We start from the raw sequence: 12,919 nt of genomic DNA on the forward strand, positions 1-12,919 counted from the left end.
AGGGAAGGAGCTGCCTGAGGATCCCATGCCGCCCGTCCCCGGGGGTTCTGCCCGTCAGCCGCTCCAGGGACGCGCAGCCGGTGCCCCACTCGCGCCGGGCTCTTGTGTTCTGGGGGGCTCCTCCGTCCTTGCCAGAGCGCGCCTCATTTTTGGGGAGGGGAAATAAAAGCAAATTAGCCCCCCTTGTGCTTGTGGTCTCGCGCAGCGTGGGAAAATCCCCCAAACTCTCTCCTTCCTCCAGGAGTGAAAGAGCGGGCGGGTAGGAGGAGCAGAGGGGTGAGCCAGTGGGAAAGGTGATGGTGCCGATTTTAGGAGCTCTCTGAACACAGGCGCAGGGTCCCGTTCAGAAAGGAGACATTGCTTATTCCGCGCAGGGCGCAAGGCGGAGGTTTCCACAAATCCAGCACACCACCTATCAAAACTTGACGCTGTTTATGCATTTCAGCAAACAAAGGAATTCGTGTTCATTGCCTACAAGTTACATTGTTCTCTTATTAATTAGTATTCTATCTTCTGTTGGTTAATGAGTCTCTCATACTAATTAATACGCTTGCTCAGTCTTTCTCTCTTTTGGAGCCAGGGGGTCTCTGGGTCGGAGGCCGTGATCTCCACCTCCCGGAATTCCCTTTTATCCAGTCAGAGCTGATTCAGCACAGTTGCTAGGTTTATTAAGTTTCTTACTTATCTTGGGAGTTCTGCCAAATGTCTTTTTGGCCCATAAATTTTGCATTCTTTCCCCTCACTGTCAGTGGTACATCCTTCTCCCCAAGCTTTGTTAACCTCGCCCTGGGTCTGAGATTACTGAAGCATGTCCAGCCCTAAACTTTAAGACACCTGGACTTCACTTAGGGCTTGTTAGCTGTGCTCTTGTTTCATGGATTAAATATCCCTTCTTGTTGATTAGGCTTGAAAGTGTACAAAGACCAAACATCAAAGAACCTCCTTCCTTAAGAAAATTTTTAGGTATCGCACATTTTGCAACAATCAGACAGGACCTTGTTTCATAACCCCCTTCTCACTCCCTGTAACTCTCTGGGCTGTTAACTATTTCTGACTTCTGAGACAATTTTTAGCAGCTAATCAGAAAGCTTTCTACTGGTGTGGCAGGCAGCTTGTTTGTTTGTCAGTCCTTACTTCTCTTGAATACGTATTCCTTGAATACGCACCTGTTCTCCAAGAGCTCTGGGAAAGAAGTTATTTGAGGGATGGAGGGAGGAGCAAGGGGATGGAGCTCTGTGCTGCCTGGGATGCTTACTTGCCCATGTATTACTTGCCGTGTACTACCTTGTTTTCCCTGGTCTGCCAGAGTTCAGGGTTCTCTTGATCTATGGAAAACGTACAGGAAAGATTTTAAGCAAAAGGTAGATTAAAGATTCTACTTTGGTCTTTGCTTTTCCACTAGGATTACAGAAATGCTTAGCCTACATTTTTAGTTACAACTGCTTCAACAAGTACTCCAGCAAGGGCTGAAGGAGGTGTCCCATGCAACATCAAGCTAAATATATAATGATGTGAAACAAATCTTCTGTTAACTCATGCTGTGTAAGATCACATCTCTCTGTAATACATCAAATGCTATTGTATAGCAAAAAAAGCGAAAAAAGACCCCAAATAATGTACTTGGTGTACCTAGAGACTATGAAAATTGATACATTTTTAAGACAATAGCCTGATATTACTCTTTTTCCATCTCATTTTGATACAATATACTGATGTCTTTGGAAAATAGAGGTTTTCTTTTGTATTTCTTGTTGTTTTATTTGGTTGAGTGTTTTTTCAGAACAGGTTTTAGGATAGGATTTACATTACAAATATGTTCCTAATAGGTGTCTTTTTTGATCCCGGAATGTGGCATGCTACCTGAAGTGCTGAAAAGCACAATGGCAGATATTGGAGAGTACTATCTGGTGAGGAATTTACCCGTTCATGAATTGGTTGCTCATGAATTCATTGAGGCTTTCGTGAAGAAAGGTAAGGAGGAAATCAGAACAGAACAAATGCAATAGTAATGTACTTTTTTTATAGCACGGTAAAATTTTTAATAGTCTTATTATTATTTATTCTGAAAAGTATTTTAGAGGAAGGGAAGGAAAAACACTAAGCAAGTTCTGCATGAGGTTTTTTATATGCTTTTTTCTGCTTTGTCATGTATGACAACATTTGTTTACACCCACTGGTTCCAAAATTCCTGTGACTGTTCCTTATAAATTTCCCCCTATTCCATCTCAATTCCGAAAGCCAGCTATCAAGAGGGCTTCCATGTATCCTCACACCTGTTTCTTCTACACCTCACCTTTATGCAGATTCTTGTAGAAATCTTCCTTCTCCCTTTATCGTTCCTTCATACTTCAACACAGAGCTGTGTTGAGCCATGTTCCACAGCAGGCAAGAGAAAAATGTGCTTCCTTATTTTTGATATTTCACTAATGGAGCTGTGACAGCTCATCCTTAGCCAGTAAGAGCAAAGAGGATGCAAAGGAAGATGCAGCCTCTGCCCAGCCAACTTGCTGTTGCATAGTCAGAGCATGCTGTTTTCACCTCGCAGGGCCCACTCCTTTGGCTTATGATAGCTCTCGTACCCTTCAGCTGATAGCCAGAGAGACAAAAAAAATTTACAGGAAAAGAGAGGGGAGCAGAGAACATATCAATGAAACAGGAGAATAAGAGATCCATTACTTGCTAAATGTGGGACTCTTTTCTTATTTCCTTTAATCTCATGAATGTTTTTTATGCCAGTAGTGTTGTGTAAGCAATACAGCATTTGTACACAGAGTGCACAGGATCTGACACTTGTATTTTAAAAACCAAAATTGATTAGTGGCAGATAATGCGACAAAATTATTTAGTAATGTGAGCATCTTCCACCATGTCTTTGTGTGGACTGGTAATAGAAATATGTCTGGGGAAAAAATTGGGTCTTCCATTTGCTGGCTGGGGAGAGTCACAGGTGGAAGGAAAGAAAATGTTTTCATATTGGGGTGTATTGTTAACATTATTCCTAGTACAGGTCCTTTAAAATATTGCCAGAACAGGGTTTATATAAATAATAACAATGCCATTTTGCTTGAGAAGGTGGAAGAAAGTTAGTTGATAAAAACACTAGTGATTCAGATGGTATTTGGCATGTTTGGTTATCTTGAAGTGAGCTGTTTTTATTGTCATGTCTGCCTTTACAGACTGTGTAATCTCATGTTTTTCTGCTTTACTGTTAAAGGTTCATGCTATGCACTTACCTATAAGACAAAAATTGATCAAGATAATACTGCAGCTCTGCTACCAAATGGTATGGGGGATTTGTTTTGATTTCAGTAATACGTGTCGATTGTGGCCTGGGTTGGTTTGGTTTGGGTTTTTTTGTTCTGTTTTGTTTTGGGGGGTTTTTGGGGTTTTTTTTTGGAATGATGTAAACTGGAAAATAATGCTTACTGTACTTGCCAACTTTGTTAGAAATTTGTGTGAATTGTAAAAAATACTAATTTTACCTCTTTTCTTATTCATGCTGTTGAATTATATACTTCATCTAAAAGAAATTAAAAAACAATAAAAATCAGCTTTGCTTATGTATAGTCAGATTGTCAGTGCTTCAACCATAATTGCAATTGCTACAGGGGATTATTTTTGTGAAAACACTGCATTCCAACTTCTTGTTTCCTACTGATATTTAAGACAGAATTTGTACCAAAAAAGAAAGTTATCAGCACTGCTTAGGAACGGTTTTAAAATATGAAGTATTTATTCTCATGAGATCCCAGCTTGGGTACTTCATTCAACTCTGGGTCCCCAGCACAGGAAGGACATGGACCTACTGGAACAAGTCCAGAGGTGGCCACAAAGATGCTCACAGGTCTGATCACCTCTCCTATGAAGACAGGCTGAGAGAGCTGGGGTTGTTGAGCCTGGAGAAGAGAAGGCTCTGGGTAAAATCAGAGCACCTTCCTGTACCTAAAGGGGCCTGAAAAAGTACCATAGAGGAAATTTTTAAAAGATCATGTAGTAATAGGACGTGGGGGAATGGATTCAAACTGGAAGAGAGTAGGTTTAGATTGGATGTTAGGGAAAAAGTCTTTACTGTGAGGGTGGTGAGGCCCTGGAACAGGCTGCTTAGAGAAATTGTGGATGCCCCATCCCTGGAAGTGTTCAAGGCCAGGCTGGATGGCACTTTGAGCAACCTGGTCTAGTGGAAGGTGTTCTTGCCCATGGAAGGTTGGTTAGAACTGGATGATCTTTAATACCCTTTTCAACCCAACTAATTTGATGATTCTGTGAGGATTCTGTGATTCCCTGAGAACTATGTAACGTGTTAAAAGTCTGTTTAAATTGCATCACAGTTTTATGACAAGACCATAAAACGTCCCACAGCTGAGGTGAGAAAATGAAGCTATTTTGAGCTTCAATTACATTGTCTTATTTCTGTTTAACACTGTATAATAGAAATACAAAGTGGTCTGTCTGCTGTCTAGCCTAAGAAGCTGTAATATGACAGGTGCCCATGAGGGCATGAATAAATTCAGATTGTTTAGGAGAATTCTTTTCTCTGTCTGTTAGCACAGTCCTGGCAAAATGGATACTTGATAGCAATGGAGTTTGTGTGATACAGGTGTTACAAGCTGTGCACAATTATTGCAGAGACAGTGTTACACTTCCTGGTGATGTCACTGTCTGAACTCTTCCTCTGCAGCCTTATTTGTTTGTGTTCTGTACTTGTGCAGTAGAACCCAGAAACTGTGGTGGAGAGCTGTTGTGTGAAGCTCTGTACCAAGCAGCAGCAGCCAGATCTGGTTTATGAGCACAGAAGCAGAGTTGTTCCAGCACGTATCAGCTCATTGCTAACAAGCATAGTTTACTCAGTGTGAGTAGTCCCACTGGACCTGGAGGAACTGCTTTTGTTTATTTAGTTGAGCAGTGCATGTTGAGCATGAATGTTTACTAAATCAGACCCTTGTGTAATGTAGTGCTCAGCTAATGACACAGCAAGTGCTAGGGCATGAGTGGAGGAAAGATGGAGACAATGAACTGAGTAGTACAGTAAAAAAGCTATGATTATCTCAGGAATAATATTACGCTTTTCTTACTCTAGAGAGTAAGAAAGAGACCTCTTTGATAAAAAAAGAATAATTGGGTTATAACCTTTTTTTTTCTAAGGATTAATCTGGTAATCCATTTAACTGGAACTAAGGAGTCTGCATTACATTAGTAATACCATTGATCCAAAGCTAACGTTGTAAAAGGTATATGGTTCTCTGAAGACTTCAAAGGGAATCAAGTAGAAGATTATTTCTACTAAAATTTGTTTTGTTTATAGGTAAACTAATTTTGTCAGTTGATAAGGATACTTATGAGGAACTTGGACTGCAGGGTCGCCCTTCTCGGTATTCAGGCAAAAAAGTAATGAGATATAGTAAGTATGATTTATATTAACAGGGCTTATTTAAGAAGCACCTTGTTAGGATGTTGAAACTTCCCTTTCACTAAAATTAGTTATTGTCTGGGTTATATTTTTCCAGATGAAAATACAAGGACTGCCTGAAGAGAGAAAGTACTTTTTCTCCAAGTAGTAAAGCAGCTGTAAGGACACAAATACATCATCTTTTCAGTACTCTATAAAATTTTTCATTTCAGGGGTTCTCATTGTGTTGTTTGTACTGGAGTGATGTAGGACTCAAGAATTTTTTTATACCCTGCATAATGTCTGTACCTACTGATTTAAGTCAGAAAATTTTAAACTGATTAAGAAGGTGTTTAAAGTCTGTGCACTATACAAAATCAGTGAAGAGCCTCACCCAAGACTGCTTGCTTGAAAGGGAGAATTGTCCCATGTTTCACACATTCAAAATGGTGATCTCCATATACCAAGTACTTGGAAAACATAATTTTTTAACAGCTGCAGGGGAGATATCTTGAGTGTGATTTTTGTTGATTTGTCTTTTTAGTAAATAAAAAAACCTAAACACGAACACTATGCCATTTGAAATGTATTGGAACTTGCAGCAGCTGATAGGTATGGTTACATAAAAACTTCAGGAGGGGAAATTTGTTATCTCTAGTAAGTATTTTGGCAAAATGGGACATCATTTTTACCATTCTGATTGTCAAAATGTATCATGAAACTTCCATTTGAAAAATAAATATAACTTATCAATTCACCTAGGAGAAAACCAACCTGTTGAAAAAGTGTCATCACTGTATACATAACTTTTGTTGTTAGAAATTCTAGCTTTTTTTTTTTTTTTTTTACTGCTAATAGCTCACCTAATTATCAGGATATTTTTAAGGCACAGTTTGGGGACTTCTGTCAGCGCCATTTCAAAAAAAATCTGTCCCTTTAGTCAGTAGGAGGCAGTTCCAGATTAATCAAAATAAGGACAGCAGGAGGTGAATATTTATTTACACAATGAGGAGTCATATTTGCATAATCAAATAATTTGAAAAAATCTGTATATGTTAAAAGGAAGTTGAATGTTCTTTGGTTTCTTTGTTCTCTTCTAATTTAATAACAAAATTTATTTCAGTTGAGTACCAATAGCTATTGTGCATTTTCTGCAGTTATCACTATTGACTTGACTGATGCTGGCTTTTACCCTGAGAGCAAGAAACATAACAGAGTGCTTTGGGCCTTGAAAGAAAAGAAACCGCTAGAATTTGACTTCCTACTGGCTTGGGATAATACAGGTAATAAGAACTAAATGTAAAACTAAAATGCCACTGACATGAAGTCCAAAGATTTTTAGTTTACTGTTCTTTTCTAGTGATTGTCCAAATGCATTTTCAGTGGAGGGAAAAGTTAGATTAAAATGTGTATGGCTGGGACTTTGATGTGTTTATTTGTTTGGGGTGGGGAGGGTGTTACTTCCTGTGCACAGAACATCTCTGTTCAGGAACACAACAGTGATTCATGGGAGATATATTAGTTGGTTCATTTCCTTTCGCTATCTTGCCCAGGCTTTCTGGCAAAACTTTGCCTATTTGATGGTGCTGCTTCTTCTTTATAAATTTGTGACATACACAGCGATTATCAATACACTTTTTTTTTTTATTAATACACATATGTATCTGGTTCTCTTCTTTATAAATTTGTGACATACATAGCAATTATCAATACACTTTTTTTTTTATTAATACACATATGTATCTGGTTACATACTTAGTATGGGGAACTCTGATTTCCTCAGTAGTTACAGGACCTGTACAGAGTCCCTGTTTCCATCGTGTGCCATGTGCACTGATACACAGTGTGCTGTTTGATCACTTTATTCTCAAGCACTTGTTTGAGGTTGGAGCCAAGTAAGAGGTTGCTATAAGAAATCCTTATTTCAAATCATCTTCTAGTATTTGTTTATCTACTGTTTTCTAATTACAATATTTTTTCTTCTGGGACTCAAGTATTGTTCCTCCTCTGAGGGTAATTTTTCAGTCTCCAGCTGTTTGTATTACCTCAGAACAGGCTGTATGTAGGGATATGTAGCATTTGCATAGAATTGATGAAAACGGCAAGTGTCTGTACTGAAAAACATGGCTTTCTTCATCACAGACGTCTAGCTTTCGGTGTTGTTCTGCTTTGAGTCTCCACACTAGGGAGAAGGGATATTAGAAAGGTCCCTGAGAATGCTTTCCCATCTCCTCTTTATATTGTTCCATTTTCCTGGCTCTTCAAGACCAAATCTGAGGAGTTAACTGATGTGAGAAATGGAAGCTGCTTACAAGCTCCTTTAGGAGTGTCCCATGTTTCACTTTAGTCATTCATGTTTCCCCTCCCCCTTTCTAAGTACTAATCATATGACAAGGATACTCCCTTGTTTGTCATACAGAAATTGTTTAAAGGCTTGCAATTCCCGTCCTTGTAATCTTCAGGAAAGAGTCACAGTGAAGGCTGTTGCTACCATAAATGGTGACATAAATCCAACTGAGGTGGCAGATCTTCACGCTCAGCTTGCTTGGATTTATTGATGCTGGGCCGAGAGCAAAACGCCTCTAGGGCCACTATTTTTCTTATGTTTGCTGCTACCCATGTTAACAGCATTCAGGAAGAAGAGCATTTTTTCCCCTCACTTTCTTACATCCCAAAAACAGGTCAGGTCAATCATTTCCTGAATATGGAGTTAAATCTGAATGCCTTTCTGTGCTAGAATCTTGTGCTCTTAACACACAAAAGACTATTAGTTCCTTAGTACTGACAAAAATAAAACTTTTATAGGTTTTTATTCATAGATATGAGACATTGTGTAGATTCTGCTGGAAGGGGAAAAGTGGGCTGTGTTTTGTCAAGAGAATCTGTGTCCTCTGTGCCCATCCTGCTTTCTGCCTTCCTGCTGATAACTAGTGTTTCTTGCTATGGCCAGCGCTGCGGGATTTGTGGTTTTTATACCCAAGTTTCCCACATTGTGGTTTTGGCACCAAGAAGAACAGAAAAAGGAAATATGAAGTGTCTCATGTCTTTAATGACAAAGACAATGCAATCTTTTTTTCTATTGCTGTAATTTCTATCACAATTTTATGTGTTTGTTGGATGAAATTCAGTGGCCTCTGAAAAGCTTTGGTGATACGCCTGGTTGCTGTTAACATGGAAAGCTATGCTGTAGCTAGAGGAATTGTTCTCTTAGGGTCTTGACTGAAGTCTTTGAGATTTCCTACATTTAGGGCTATAGCTGAGGCTCTCGCAGCAGACATGTAAAATGTATGGTTTTCTATATTATACTAGGAATTCTAGGTCACTATTCTACATTCTCTGAACCTGTTAGTCTAACAAATGCCAATAGAAAGTAAGGAAGATCATCTCTCCTGGCACTCTTCAGACTTAAGTGTATCTATATTAAAAACACTAAATTAAAAAGAATCCAGTGACTGCCTGTCTTTGTCACTGTGCCCTTTGGGACGGCCTTTTTTTGAAGAATGACTAAAAAAGATGTCCTTAACCCTCCTTTTTCTACTCCCCCAAATTATTGTTCTTGATGACATAAATATGGCTGATAGACATTAGGCACTTCTTATTTTCTGATAGCAACTTTAGATATAATATTCCACAGTGAATTCTACCCTGTTCTTGAATTTCTGCTCTTATTATATGCCTTTTCTGTGGTATTTAAATGTTGCTCTGCACTTCAGACTTTTCATGAGTAAGGTATTATTTCTTGGTCTCCTAGACACCCATTGTTATTTTATGAAAATAGCACACATTATCTGGAATTTGAAATTTAGGAGAATTGATTCCATGTCAATTACCTTCCTGTTTCAAAAGCAAGTAGGTTAATATCTCTGCATTTAAAATATGCCTGCTTAGGTTAGTTTTTTCGTCTAGGTTAGGATTTTAGAATTTTTCCTGCTGTTTTGGATCTCTTACTAGTACTTTCCCACAAGTCCATGTACATTTAACTCTTACAGCCATACTGCATTTGAAGATTTATTAGGGGGGTTGGAGAGGAGTGGGTGTTTATTCTTCTAGCAAATGACATTTGTGATATATTTGGATTTCTTTACCCTCTTCCCTTCCTTCTCTCTTCAGTCCTTGTGCTCCATATTATCCTAGAATTCCTCTTGACATCATTGATAAATCTGTTCTTAAACCTGTAATCACATGCTCACTTTTCCATTATTTAGGGAAAACTCTGTTCTGAGATGATGTTCCTGCTCCATTTTTTCTGTTCCTTTTCAGGAACACTCTGAGTTCCTCTTTTTAACAAGCTCATTTTATTACTTACCCGGTTAATTCGGCTTGAATTTTCTATTGTCAAATCTATACTTTGTAGTTAGATAGCAAATTTACTGAGCTGTACTAAGTTACTGAATTTTGCACTAACTTTTATTTCCAAGAAGATGAGGAAGCTGAAGATTGTAAGGCTTGTGCCATAGACTAAAAGCATCTAAGCAGTTTCATGCTGCATTTTTTTGTATTTATGTACAATGTTTCATGTATTCACTGCTTCTTCTGTTTGGTAGTTTCATAACAGCTGTTTGTGGTACTGTGTTGTTAAGGTGCAGAGGGATCAACATTGATGTCATACTTTTCAAAAAACCAAATACAGGCCCTGAAGCCAAAAATAACATTCAGCACCTTAAGGGACTTGCAGTGTCCAGTGTTACAAAGTAATGAACTACAAGGAAAGGCAGAGGAGTCCTGCAGTACAGAGGAACTCTTTGAATGGCTGGGTGCTGTCTTGAATCAAGTTAGCTTGTAAGTATTTGAATTTGTTTGATCCTTAAAAATGTTTTAAGTAAGGAAAGCCACAATTTATTTTAAGAAATAGTTAAACAATAAATAAGACAGACACTGTTTTGTAAGTGGGAAGTCTGTTATGCCGTTAAATGTTTGTTTTAAGTCTTGAATGACTTTATCTGTGTTTTTAGATATGTACTGGTTTGGGCTGACATAGAGTTAATTTTCTTTGTAGTAACTGGTGTGGTGCTGTGCTTTGGATTTGTGACCAAGAATGTTGATAACAGGGGGTGTTTTAGCTATTGATGGGCAGGGCTTGCACAGTCTCAGGGCCTTTTTCTGTGTCTCATTCAGCCCTGCCAGTGAGGAGGCTGGAAGGCAATCCAGCTAGGACAGCAGACCCCAGCTGAGCAGAGGGATATCTCACACCATGGGATATGGTGTCATGCTCAGTAATAAAAGCTGGGGCAAGAGTGGGTGGGAGGGAAATGTTCAGAGTTCCAGTGTTTGTCTTCCCAAGTCAGTAAGAAGCCCTGCCTTCCTGGAGATGGCTACACATCTGCCTGCCCATGGGAAGTAGTAAATTAATTCCTTTGTGTGCTTTACTTTCATGTGGAACTTTTCCTCTGCTTATTAAATTGTCTTTATCTCAACCCATGCATTTTCTCCCATTACCCTTTCAGTTCTAGGTGGGAGTGAGTGAGCGAGCAGCTGTGTGGTGTTTAGGTGATTACAGGGTTAACCCACAGCACCATGAGATCTTTTGTATTGATTTCTTGGTCATTAGTTACTTTGGTATTAATTTAGATTATATGCATAGGTCCTACTTGTTTGGTACAAGTTCTGATTAGTAAGACATCCTATAGAATATTTAAAGCGTATTTATTTCAGTTGCTTTACTGTTTCTTTTTTTCTTCCAGAGACAACAAATCCTCCAGTTTCTTATCAACTTATTGCTGCCCTGAGCCCAACACAGTGGTGGAAAAGGCTTTTTTGTGCACAATCACAGGCTTTATAATTCCTGAGAAGATTATTCAGTTATTGGAGCAGCTGTGGTAAGGGCTGACAGGAGCACATTACTAAAACACTTCTACTCAAACACTTCTTAATATATGAAATCAGTTTTAAATACTTTTGTATGGTAAATACAAAAGTTGGAGGTAAATAGCGAAATATATAAATGAAGACTTTTTTTTTTAGTTAGGAAATGAGCTGGAAGCTTGACATCAGTATAAAAAGAAAGTAATAAACAATTTTGGCTGCCTCAAATTTGAAAAAGCCTGCCCTGTATTCTAGTCATGAATTTGGTTTTTATCTGAATTTCTAAGAAACTGTCTGTACTGTACTCCTGCACTTTTAAAATGTGGAGTGGATAATGTCTGGCTTTGATTATTCATAATCTATTTCCTCTCTGGTGGTAAAAGTATTTGTGTCAAGCATAGCCCAACTATGTTACTTCCTCCATTGTCTTTTTTCTTCCCTGATAGCAATTGTTCTCATTAAATGTCCAATTTTCTGAAAGACAGTGCATGCTCTAGGAAAGTCTGAACTGCTACTTTACAACTTAGAACTTTTTCTAATTGCTACAACTTGCAGGTTTGCCATGTATAAAACTATAATAGGATGATTCCTACTATAGTAGGAATAATAGATAGTCAATCTTACTTTGTTCCCCAATGTATTCTGATCGAATATTTTCTTTTGAGTTTATTTATTATGGACTAAACAGGGTTCTTTAACTGTTAATGAATTTTCACTAAAGTGTGTCTTTGATTGTTTTACTTTATACTGTAGACTTGAATGTGCTGCCTATTCCATTATAATCACTGATTATTTTGTCTTCTTGCTTGCAGTTGCTATTTTGGTGAACCAAAACTGGCATATTGGCTGACCTTAACGGTGCATGGCTTTGCAGACAGCCCTGTTTCCTGGAGAGAAAATGAACATGGTTTCCACAAAGGAGGAGAGAACTTGTACAACTTTGTCATTTTTAGAAATCTGGACTACTGGCTTCAGATGGCTGTAGGAGCTCATGATGATTGTCCTCCATAAAGCTACATCCATAGAAGAAGTTCTCTAATTGTTACTGACAGAAAACTAATAAAATATTTTTTATACAAGTAGTTATGTAACAGATTAAGTACTAAGAGTCTATACATGCTTTTGTTATTTTTAGACAATGGAAGGAATGGATTTTTGTTTCTTCACTGTCATACAATGCCTTCTGAAAAACTTCAAAATTCTAGGAAAAGTTAAGTTTTTGAGAGTTTTTCTCAGGAATTTGCTGTAGGTAGTCCTCTTTTCCAGGAGAAAATTCAGAATTTGAAAGTTAGCTTTACAGATTGCTGGCTAAAATATTTGACAGGAAAGCTCACTTGGGGATTAAGTGTTTTATTTCTTTACATTAAAGATTTGCAAAACCTTCATATCCCTGTTTAAGATATTTCAGCCTACATGCTAGCAAAAAATCCCAAGGGGAAGATGGGTCCTCCCTGATTTGGTAGGGGCTAGGAGAATAAAGGTGAGGAGAAGGTGTGTGGCCATGCAAGGAGCAGCCATTAAACATGGAAAAAGTGAAGGCTTACTGACCTGCAGATCTGATTTTGCAGATCACAGTTGGTTGTCAGAGGTATATTTCTGACAGTGATGCAGAAGTCTGATGCTTGCTTTCTTAATTGACCTACACACACATACTCACACAAACACACACACAATCTCTACTTTCAAAAGCAGTGTGTGGTTCTTGCTTACAGAGCGACTCATGGAGCTGAG

The 12,919-nt window shown here is 38.4% G+C and overlaps 1 protein-coding gene across 2 annotated transcripts; it reads left to right on the forward strand.

Annotated features, from left to right (window-relative positions):
* Positions 1 to 6: 6 nt before the first annotated feature.
* Positions 7 to 12,573, forward strand: RPP40 (ribonuclease P/MRP subunit p40). 2 transcript variants are annotated; one of them, XM_008643450.2, is made up of 7 exons: positions 7 to 1,971; positions 3,215 to 3,283; positions 5,303 to 5,398; positions 6,544 to 6,669; positions 9,967 to 10,165; positions 11,068 to 11,202; positions 12,001 to 12,573. In XM_008643450.2, exons 1-7 carry the CDS (start codon positions 1,854 to 1,856, stop codon positions 12,197 to 12,199), a joined length of 942 nt encoding a protein of 313 aa, XP_008641672.1. In that variant the 5' UTR covers positions 7 to 1,853; the 3' UTR covers positions 12,200 to 12,573. The 2 variants fall into 2 exon arrangements, with proteins under 2 accessions (XP_008641672.1, XP_017602416.1); XM_017746927.1 differs by lacking the exon at positions 6,544 to 6,669.
* Positions 12,574 to 12,919: the final 346 nt, after the last annotated feature.

Source organism: Corvus brachyrhynchos, unplaced genomic scaffold, assembly GCF_000691975.1.
Source record: "Corvus brachyrhynchos isolate BGI_N302 unplaced genomic scaffold, ASM69197v1 scaffold100, whole genome shotgun sequence".
Taxonomy (NCBI): domain Eukaryota; kingdom Metazoa; phylum Chordata; class Aves; order Passeriformes; family Corvidae; genus Corvus; species Corvus brachyrhynchos.